An 11,847-nucleotide genomic window follows, 5' to 3' on the forward strand; every position below is an offset into this window, starting at 1 on the left:
CCATTTTAGAGCAGCACCTGCAGTAAGTCAAATTAATGTAAAATCAATGTGGAGACCATGAAAAATAAATGACATTTCCCAGATCTATTGGTTGTAGATGGTCCCCAGTGGACTTCTTTTACAATCTTTTTGTTGTTTATTTATTATCTTCTCCAGCTTTTCCAGACATTTATACACAAATGTGGTAATATGATGGTCCAAAATGATGATACTTAGTATTTTTGTAATAAAAAATTAAAGGAGGACTTCCGTATTGTTAAAAAAAAAAAAAAAAAAGCAGTTTCCAATCAAATTACATCATATTTTCTAAGGAGTAGGCCCCCAAATCCCAATACCACATGACCCGACAGCACTTACACCCACAGACAACCCCGTATAAAGAGAGAAAAAGAGTTTAAATAAATTAACAGTAAAATTACATGAGAAATGGCAACAAAAACAGTACGAAACTAGAAAAGCACTCAGAGAGCGCAGACCTCTGCCAGGGCAGATCAGTGCCCCCCCCCCCCCCCAATCACCACCAAAATTTAATCATTTGTTCCTTGTGCCAGTATCAACATTTCCTGAAATTTTCATCCAAATCTGTCCATAACTTTTTGAGTTATCTTGCACACGGACAGACAGACAGACAGACACCAGACACCAGCAAAAACATAACCTCCTCGGCAGAGGTAAAAAGTGTGGGCTGAGGCTTTGGTTAATAATGCCTCCACTTTTAATCTTGCATCTTATTTTAACATGAGGGAAACGTCCAAATATCTTTAGTCTCAGTTTAACAGATGAATAAATAAAAGGAAATATAAACCATAGAATATGTCTCATATCCTTCCTCCCCTATTTCAACCAGAGTCTCACTCCATCATCTGTTTTCATATTCGTGTCAAACAGGTTTTCAGTTCCTCATTAGAACAATTCCGCAAATTCACCCTCTTCTGTGAAACAGTGCTGCAGTTTAAAGGACTGTTTCCTCTAAAATCATACAGACTGATGTTTTTTTTTGTTTGTTTGTTTTACTCATAATTTGCATCTTTAAATACAAAAGGAGAGTGCAGGGGGAGTTTGTTGGTTCTTTATAGGTAGTTTAGACTAAATATTTTCAGCATAAGACCCCCAAAAAATCAATGTTATATCTACTTAGAACCAAAATTTACTCAAATAAATCATGAATTGCCATGATGTACACATTTTTACAGATTGTTACACCATCAAAATAGTGTCAGAAGGTTTATTGTGTCTTTGTCATCACCTCTACAATATCATCTTCCTCTTGTTACATCTTTTGCATCATTTCTGTCTTGTTCATTTCTGGATTACAGATTTTCTGAATTTCACACATGGATAAACCAGAAAACACCTCTACTACTTTAATTCAAACAATAAATTCACATATTACATTTCTGTTGTGTAGTTTACACTGACAGATGGTGACCCAGTAAAAACATCTGCAACCCATTTTGGGTCCCGACCCTGTTTGGAAATGACAATAAAAATTTAGACGATAAACAAGATAGACATAGGAACTTGGCAATAATAGCATCAACAGACAATGTTTACAGTTCAGCAACACCATTTCACAGGATTAAAAAAACTGGAAAGTTTTTATTGTTTTATTCAAAATGTACAAATGTCCTCTTTTTTCTGCTTGACTAAGTGTTAAACAATCTATTATGTGATGGTAAAGGTTACCTCAGCCTTTTTTGCACATCACTGAAGGTGTTTGGACATACCTGGCACATGACTGCTCTGCTTTGCATGTTATAGGTGCCTCATATTATGTTTACATTTTGTTCGGTGTCTAGATTATGTTTAGGGCTGCAAATATTGTCTTTTTTTTTAACCTTGCTATTTTTTTTTTTTTTATTACCTGGTGTTATTATTGTGTTTGCTCCTTGTTTGTTTTGTGGTGCTTACTGGCTTATTCTCATATACAGTAGTGGAAAAAAATTTTTGGACACCCTTATAATTTTACACAATCTCAAGTATTACCCATGAAATATTTTTGAGCAAAAAAAAAAAAAAAAAAAAGTGTTTCAAGAGGTTTGGCTGCATCAGAAAGACACAAAGTAATGAAAGTGATTTTTTTTGTCTCTCAATAAAAAATGACAAAAACTAAATTCTTGAGAGTTTCAACATGTCATGTCCTGGATGTGTTTCATTATCTTGGTACGTGCAGAAGGAAGCATGGGGGTTTGGAGAATGGAACATTACTTGGCAGAGTTCAATGACTTAACCCTTGTATGGTGTTTGGGTCTGTGGGACCCATTTTCATTTTCATTAAAAGTAAAATGAGTAATTTTTTAAAATGATTTTTCCATATGTCTTGATTATATTACATTTTACAAAAAAAAAAAAAAAAAAAAAAAAAAAAGAGTAGCACTTTAGACAAGGCAAGGCAAGACAGATTTATTTGTACAGTACAATTCATACACAGGGCAATTCACAGTGCTTTACAAAAATGGAAAAGAGAGATTAAAAACACACAATTACAATTAAAACATAATCAATAAAACATAAATAATAATCAATTAAAACAAAGTAAAAGAGAAGAGACAGAACCCTTTCAGTTGTTTTTTTTTTTTCAGTCTTTTATTCATAAATGTGATCTAGCAAAGGCAAAAGGCAAATATTAAACATATTTGCTTTTTATGTTGCTTGTAATTGGGATGAAGTAAACATCTGTTGAGTATTTAAACATAAAATTGTTTGATTATGTTGAATTAAAAACCCATAAATGCAGAAGGGTCCACCAGACCCAAGAACACTGGCTGAATAACAAAAATATGAACACCACACAAGGGTTAATGCAATATATCGCAAATGCGTGGAGCATCAAAAAAATTTTCACTGTATGTGTAAAATCGAATGATATTAAATGCCCTTTGAATTGTTTGAATCTTGGAAAACTCTCACCGCAGATGTGAATAAAGTGAACTATTGTGTAGGATGGATGCAGACACTGAGGTGTGTATTTTGAGAATAGGCTATATCAGTCCGAGAGATGCTCCATGTTCTTTGCCTTTCTCTACCTTTTGGTGTTTGTGTGCGTTTCATCGGTGCCACAGGTGCATCAGTTCCTCCAGAAAATCTGTCTTTTTTTAATGGGACAGTGTGTTATGCCTTATTTATGTAACATGTTGCTTGTATCTCCCTGAACAGAGCTGGTTCCTGATGCCTTTTTGACAAGAGGAGGATGAATCATGTTTTTGGCTGAAGAAGCTTGAATCGTACCTTAACCTGGATAGCTGTGATAGGCTGATGCTGATCCAATCAATAGCAGCTGTCCCTCCCGACCCTTCCGTACATTCGCCCAGTGTGATTTAGCGCACACATAGCGGAACACGGTAAGTGCCTTGAGAAGCTTTACCCCGGAGAGAAATTAGCACTTTAGAAGCTAATTACCCACGCAGTGACTTCATTACTTTTACGGTTGTTTCCTAAATATGTCCTGATCTGCGATGAAGCATTAAAATAATCTCTGGCACAGTGATAGCAGAATAATTTTGGAGTAAAACATATCTTAGCTTAACGTTACAAGCTAACCTTAGACGACTGGGTTGACGAGCTAACGTCAGCTAATGACTAACGAGTTGTCGGTACAAACATGGTTTGCAGTTCAAGTTTAATTGAAGTCTGATTGTTGCCTCTTTCGTTGTCTATTTTCTCCTATCTTTTACATATGTTGGTAGAAACTCCGTAAGCGGCTCTAATCTCGTTAAATGTCATATAAATGGAGGTTTGAGAGTTTATCGGAATGCTAACTGGCTAGCTAACTTGTAGCCCTGGTTGAAGCTAGTTAATCAGTTAGCTACTACAGTAAAGGGTGTAAAATCTGAAGTGACATTTATCCATTTTAACAATATTTATTTTTGTTCCAAATTTACACTGGTTAATGCACTACTCGAATCGTCCCGCTCGTCGTTATCTTCTCTACGTTTACACTCCAGTAGGTAAGCTAACATTGGCCAAATGTTGCTAACGCTAACTGTGTGCTAGTCTTTAGGTTGTCCAGCGTTAGTCGTTATTTAGCTAACTAGTGTTTACAAACAGCACCGACCTCTCAAATCCAACATTAAAATTATATTCAATTTCCTTTGCCACTTTAACACCGGGGACTTTGTTTATTTTAGACACTGCAGCAGCCTCAGTCTTTTACATTGGGGAAACTAATAGCCACACCCTTCCTTTCGAAATCAACTACGCTCCAAATTAGAACATAAATAAGCACTTTTTATCTAATTACGTCATACACTATCATTTTATTGTTCGTATTGTCTTTATATACATACTTTTACATACTTTTGGGGTTTATTAAATTATATGTAAAGCTTGTTTGTGCTCTTCTGCTAAGTTAAAATCCATTTGCCCCCTTCTGGCTCTGTCACTCATTCACGCATCGAAACACTTCAAGTCTATAAACTGTTGACGTGAACGAAGAGATATATGAATTGTTTAACTGGGTAAAACACGCAACAGTTAACTTACTTTTTTATTTTGTTCCTAGGTGTGGCTTTATTTTATGTTGTTTGTCTGTTGATCAGCAACAAGTTGTTCCAGGAATAAGTAAAGTTTTGTTATATAACATGTGACAACTTGCCTCCTGACTGCATGGAAGTAGGTCCCACAGTGGGTAGATTTGCTAGGAGAAGCCATCAGTCATCAGCAGTGTCAGCTCACTGTGAGTGACTGCACAGGAGCACAGCAGATATAAACCCCTATGGATTACTTTAAACTACTACTTTAAATATTCCCACTTTATTTTATTTCATTATTTTTTAAGATTACTTCAGTTACGTTTGAGGTTTTATTGTTGATTGGTTTAGCTTTTGTTCATTTCTCCATTAAGTTTATTTTGTGATTTGTCCCTCAGCTATTTTGTAACTCATTCACTTTCAATCTAACATAAACTAAATGAATCAAAGTGTATTTTCCAAAATAGTTTGTCTCCCTCTCTGACTGAAGAGTGAAATTTCAAACTATCAACATTAATTCTCCTTTATGTGTTGCTGACCTGAACATAATTATTTAAGTATTTCTATATTTTAGGTCTGGTTCCCTGAGCATTATAGCCTAGTTCATTGGCTATCAACCCCTCAGCACCTGTCCGCTGACATCAGTGTACCTGAGGATCTGTTGGCCCTCCCCTCCCCAGATGTAGAGGGAGTTGTCACCTGCAGCAGCCGTGTACACAGTAGGTGAAGTTTTCTTGTTTTTATAGGTAACAGTGTGTACAAAGTACACTTTTGTGCCTATGTTTTGTTTTACATTTCATTTGTAAAGTGTACAGTGTGTCACTAGCTGTCACCATTGCACCTTCCAAACAAGGAAACACTCTCAGCAGTAAAAAAAACAAAACAAAAAACCCCCCCAAAAAAACGGTGAGTAGGATTGGTGAAGGTTGCTAGCTCCAGTACATGATACTTCAAACTGCAGTGCTGGCTCATATCTAATCAGAGGAAGGCTTAGGTTTCTTATCTGATGTCAAAGCTTTGAAGCAAGACTTGTAAAATGTACATGAATTTACATTTTGTGATTTCCTTTAACATAGGTTATTATGCCAGCTAATGCATGAGGTACATGTTGGCGTCACCCCCTCACCCTGTTAATGATCTTGGTGCCGTGGTCATACATGCTCCTCTGATCTCTGTGTTCTGTTTGTATGGTGTACTTGAGAGGAGGAGGGTCATTACAATGGCCCTTTGTAGAGCGCCTCGTGTGCCTGTCTCTCACTGTGGGTTTCTGGTGGTGCTTCATACGTCGTAGTTAGAATTGCAAATGCCAGTTGAGTGTGACAGAGTGGTTGTTGTATTGTTTGTTTCAGTGTTTGACAAAGGCCTCACAGACCTAGTGTGATGAGGAAATTGAAAGAGGTTCTCAAATAAGATTTTGCCATGCATCACCCCCTCTTTGACATTTGTACATCAAATGAATGAACAGCGCATTTGCATTTTGGAATAGCAATTAAAATATTGCCTCTTAAAACACTACATTTGTACGTGTTCATGTCTGTGAACTGAAATGCCACACAAAGTATTACTAATCAGAACAGATTCTCAGGTTTATACCTCTTGATATTCGTTGGATATTCACCAGTGGATCACTGACTGATTTCATGCATCTCACATTGTCCCAAACATCTTTATGGCTGTGACAGTCACAGTACATCTTACCGCTGTTTTTTTAGGCCATGTATTCTGTCTAAACTGTGTCAGGTTGATGAAAGGTCATTCTCTGTGGCAATTCTCCTCTGTAATGTAATGAGATTAAGTTATTTGCAGCACTCTCACCTACTGACTGTGTGGTGTCTTTCCATTTTCAGGATCTTTTTTTCCCCAACACATTTTGAGTGCTGTGAGCCTTTTGAGTTTCATTAAAGTTTCTATATTAGAGGGACTTGGTGGAGTTAAGGGACCAGTCTGTGATTTTTCCTCAGCTCCTCTGTATGTTTTTTCTTTTTCAAAAAGGGGATACACCCCTATCATATGACAGCAGAGTCCCATGGCAGTGGGTGTGAAAGAGAGCTCATTTTTGGCAGTGAAATGACAATTTGATCTGCTGATGTCAGTGACAATATTTCACTGTAGTAGATTCTCTATTGACAGGGCGTTCACGCTGCTATAAGTTTGGTTGACTGTATTTTTTTAATATGTATTGTAGATCTTGCTGCGGGTTGCTTTTTAACACTATTACTGAGCTCTTGCACTACATGGGTTTAAGTGAAAAGTTGTAATAGTTGACCCACTAGGCATGTGGAGTATATCAGGATATATTGGATTATTCTTTATTTTGCTTTGGCACAAGGTGATTATGGTGAGATAAACATGTAGATATAAATGACCATTATTAAAACTTGGCTTCCCTCTAATTGCTTGTCTCATTCTTACTTTTTGACAGACTTTTGTGCTGTCCAGTGAAGTTGCCCACCATGCGTGAGTACAAGCTAGTGGTGCTGGGATCAGGAGGTGTGGGAAAATCAGCACTGGTAAGTGATGTCTTCAGTCACGGGCAGGATTTATCCACAACACTGACAACTGAGTACAAATGTGTTTATTATGAGTATTGTCATTGATTCTTAATAGTTAAGGCACACACTGCATTACTGTGAGAATAAACAGCTAGAGTCATTTTGAAGAATATAACCTTGTTAAGCAATTTACAGGGTGGGGAAGCAAAATTTACACTGAACATTTAGTTGTTTTTTCTCAGCAGGCACTACATCAGTTGTTTTGAAACCAAACATATATTGATGTCATAATCATACCTAACACTATTATCCATACCTTTTCAGAAACTTTTGCCCATATGAGTAATCAGGAAAGCAAACGTCAAAGAGTGTGTGATTTGCTGAATGCACTCGTCACACCAAAGGAGATTTCAAAAATAGTTGGAGTGTCCATAAAGACTGTTTATAATGGAAAGAAGAGAATGACTATGAGAAAAACTATTACGAGAAAGTCTGGAAGATACTATTAAAGAAGAATGGGAGAAGTTGTCACCCGAATATTTGAGGAACACTTGCGCAAGTTTCAGGAAGTGTGTGAAGGCAGTTATTGAGAAAGGAGGAGGACACATAGAATAAAAACATTTTCTATTATGTCAATTTTCTTGTGGCAAATAAATTTTCATGACTTTCAATAAACTAATTGGTCATACACTGTCTTTCAATCCCTCCCTCAAAATATTGTAAATTTTGCTTCCCCACCCTGTAACAAAGTAACTGTAGGAGAAATCACTACAATAATATCCATTCTTTTGGAATATGAAGTGGTTGCTGATATTACAGCTTATGTAAAATGTTAATGATGTCCTCCCATTGTCATTTTCAGACAGTCCAATTTGTGCAAGGCATTTTTGTGGAGAAGTATGACCCCACAATAGAAGACTCCTACAGAAAGGTAACGTGTGTATATATAGAGTAGCACATTGAGCATGTTAATTGACTTTCTGAAGGTGCATCTGTCAATGCAAGTCTGTAACCACTTCTTTTGTAAAACTTGACTTGTTCCAACAGCAAGTTGAGGTTGACGGGCAACAATGTATGCTTGAAATTCTGGACACAGCTGGAACAGTAAGTCAATCTTTTTAAGGTGTCATTTGGTAGCTTACAGGATGAACACAACCAGGCTGATGATGTTTGTCTTCTACTGTCGTTGTGTAGGAACAGTTCACAGCGATGAGGGACCTGTACATGAAGAACGGCCAAGGCTTTGCCCTGGTGTACTCCATTACAGCACAGTCAACATTTAATGACCTACAGGACCTCCGGGAACAGATCCTGCGAGTAAAGGACACAGAGGATGTGAGTGATAACCTACAAGTTGTTCTTTGTTCTACAAATGTATATATTTGAGCTTTGTTGTAATTTCAGCGTCAGCCTGGGCAACCATATATTCACAAAACTCTGATTTAAAGGTAGCGTGTGTGTGGTGATATTTGGTATTCAGTGAGACTGAGTAGATAGAGGTACAGAGTGAAAAATACAAAATTAGGTGTCAGCTCTTTCTGTATCTGCTTAAGGGAACAAATGGGAATTATATGACAGTCTTTTAACTGTTAACAGAAGTTTACAGATGTTATTGGATTATACTCTATTAACATAAATATGCCTTTTCCTGATGTTATGAGACCATTTCTATTGCACAACTCTTTCATCCCATAAGCAGCTCCTTGTTTTGTGGAGTTTCTCCTCAGTGATAACCTTTGGTGTGTCTATATAATCTGTAACCTCTCAGGCTCATGTCTCCCTCATTAGAGTCAGCTCTGTGGGAGAGGAGGCAGAGCGAAGGGGGGCAGGAACTTTGTGAGAGGGTTGAAATGTCAGAGCTGCTGTTAGATGCTATCTGCCACTTTCAGTCTTAGTCTCCTCATCTCTTAATTTACACAGAGGATATACAACATGCTGGGCATGGCATGTTTCTTGATTTGTTGCGCATATTGGTTAGTTTTCACATCATAAAAAAAAAAAAAAAATGGTGTGAAAATATGAACATCCACTTTGCACAGACTTGTTAAATGGTTGTGTTGATGAATATCATGATTTGCTGAAAATGACAAACATTATCAGCATGACTATAAAGCAGTATACCTGTTTTAATTTCCTAAAAAACTGTAGGAATCGTATGTTGTCCGTCAGACGGTAGCATAATGGACAGAACAGCTGTAATACTTCAAAAGGCAGCACATTCTATATTTTTATATATTTCATATATAATCCTCCATTAGTAGAAATGCTATAGTGCAGTGTGTATCAAGAGGGGACTTTATGACCTGGTTATGTCTTTATAACACAGAAATGAATATATTCAGTATATTCTTTTGAAAAGGAGGCAGTGTTGAAGTAGTTGCCATATCTATTTATTTTTAACTTCTGTTTTCACCGTGTTAGTTAGCATAACAATTATGTATATTCTGCACCTATTGAATACATAATGATTACATGTCCTATTGTATCATTTCATGGGGCTAAGAACAGAAGGTCTGTATTAATCAAAGCCTTGTTTATACATGATGGAATTGAATGTTTTTATACTGTATTCACTCCTGACAAAATAGAATACACAACTATATAAAGACCAGCCATGCAGATTTAAAAGCACTTGTGCATACTGTGAAACCACCAGAATCTAAATTCAGGATAGAGTAATACAATGTCTTTCACTAGTATAAAGTGAAATTGTTTTAACAGTTAAATCTTTTGCTCTGTTAATAATAATTCAGGTTCCCATGATCCTGGTGGGAAACAAGTGTGACCTGGAGGATGAGCGTGTGGTTGGAAAGGAGCAGGGTCAGAATCTGGCCCGTCAGTGGAACAACTGTGCCTTTTTAGAGACTTCAGCTAAATCAAAGATCAATGTTAATGAGGTGAGTACTCATATCGTCTATATGGTACTGACTGAAGAACTGTGCCTCTGATATGATTTAGAACAGAATGTATATGAGACAGTTGCACAGATGGCTTTGACACTCGCTCATTATGGGAACAAACTGTTCAGACCTTCAACTTCCTCTGTCCCTCTGTAGATTTTCTATGATCTGGTGCGACAGATCAACAGAAAAACGCCGATGGAAAAGAAGAAGACAAAAAAGAAGTCAAATTGCACACTGCTTTAAAATGCCCTCCCACAGAGCTCCAGGCCAGGTGAGTGGGTGTTGAACAGAATTTAAAGCAGATATGTGCTAGTGTTGGATGATAAATGTTTTTAGGGTTTTTTCAGAAATGAATCAAGCGTTTTCATTAAATGATGATAGAGAGAGGGGCATGTACAGGAGCAGCAAGATAAACTCATCAACATAAGTTCAAATAACTGTTGGTTTCTTTGAAATAAAGGTAAGTCATTGCTTCAGGTTAAAAAGGAAAGAAAGTCATTTTATTTTCCTTTTTGGTTTGTGACAAGTGCATCACCCACTATTTCATGATGGAGTTATTAAGAAGGACAATTATTTTTAAATGGAACCCTGGAACAGTGGCACGTAATGACAGGCTGATGTTTGTAAAACTGAATTTTGATTCTTTTGTGCTATTGTACTGAATGCTGTGGCTCCACCTGCTGTTGAACATTGGAACTGAGATATAATGGCAGTGTACATGATCTGCTTCTAGACTAAGAAATAACACCATAACTGAAAGTATCTAGTGTAAATATAGGAGATAAATTTGGTATTTAGCATAAAACCAGCCTGTGAAGAGATAAAATAGTGTACATGTACGTAATCCTTCAAAATGACAGACGTGATGTTTTGTTTTGTTTTGTTTTGTTTTTTGGGGGGGGGGGTGTAAATGGTAGATTGTAATGTAGCCCTAATTTCCCAATATGGAACTTCCTCTGACTCTGCTTCCACTTCTGTTTATACAGTAAATTACTTCTATGTGCGACTGTTTGTATTCTCTTACATTTACAGACCAAAAAACCCTAAAACCTGGAACATATCCAGGACTTTTGTGATTAATACCCACCCGTGTCTCACTAGAATAAACTCAGATTAAATCTTTGAAACAAGGCTCTGACTGCTCTCTAAACAGCTCACGTACTGTATATCTTTAACTGATGCTAATGATGTTGTTTTTCTTGTTTGCAGAAACTTGTTTGATTAACTGTTTCCCGGTGGATCGTGCCAGCATTCCAAGTCCTCTCCAGAACATTTTGAAAACAGCTGACAGAGTTACTCCACCACTCACAAAATGGCAGGAGACGGCACATACGCTCAAGATATCTTCTCTGCTTTTTAACAGCAAAGAAATTCACCTCCTTTTTTGTACTGTCAGCCTGATGACAACTCTGTTTCTTTTTTCTTCTTCTCCAAGGTGTCTTTCTTTTTTGGATATGTAAATGTAAAAGAAGAGACCATGGGTTTAAATCCATATATGGGAACTAAAGTGTTTTATTAAAAGTAACACAAACCTTTGGCATATTGTGACAATACGTTTGCAAAAGAAACCATGTGAAATGTTGGCCTTCTCATACGTTTCTGCACTAACAGTGTCGACACAAATGCATCATTTGTCCATAAGTTACTCACTCCTACTTACAAGGATGTGTATTGATGAAATAACATCTTTCCTAAGTGACTTTGTTTTATATCGGAGCTGCAAGCCTTCCATATTTCCCATAATATATTCTACTTCCATTTTTGCATAATAAAGCTAAGGAAATTAGTATTTTATAGACTGATGGGGTGGGGTGGGGGGGGCGGTGAGTTTTGATTTTTGTCTTGAGGCTGAAAATATATTGTACTAAACCGACTCTAATATTGCTTCTTGTGTTACCCTGTCACAGATGATTTTCCAGCTTTTATGAATGATTAAATTTTAGTACATTTTCATTATTTTTTGGTCTGTTTCTTTATTGGTGT

The 11,847-nt window shown here is 36.9% G+C and overlaps 1 protein-coding gene across 1 annotated transcript; it reads left to right on the forward strand.

Annotated features, from left to right (window-relative positions):
• Positions 1-3,200: 3,200 nt before the first annotated feature.
• Positions 3,201-11,737, forward strand: rap1aa (RAP1A, member of RAS oncogene family a). The gene is made up of 9 exons (XM_030138759.1): positions 3,201-3,341; positions 5,044-5,188; positions 6,892-6,979; positions 7,824-7,892; positions 8,009-8,065; positions 8,156-8,296; positions 9,715-9,858; positions 10,018-10,135; positions 11,074-11,737. The coding sequence occupies exons 3-8, from the start codon at positions 6,923-6,925 to the stop codon at positions 10,105-10,107; spliced, it is 558 nt and encodes a 185-aa protein (XP_029994619.1). The 5' UTR covers positions 3,201-3,341; positions 5,044-5,188; positions 6,892-6,922; the 3' UTR covers positions 10,108-10,135; positions 11,074-11,737.
• Positions 11,738-11,847: the final 110 nt, after the last annotated feature.

This window comes from Sphaeramia orbicularis, chromosome 7, assembly GCF_902148855.1.
Source record: "Sphaeramia orbicularis chromosome 7, fSphaOr1.1, whole genome shotgun sequence".
NCBI lineage: Eukaryota > Metazoa > Chordata > Actinopteri > Kurtiformes > Apogonidae > Sphaeramia > Sphaeramia orbicularis.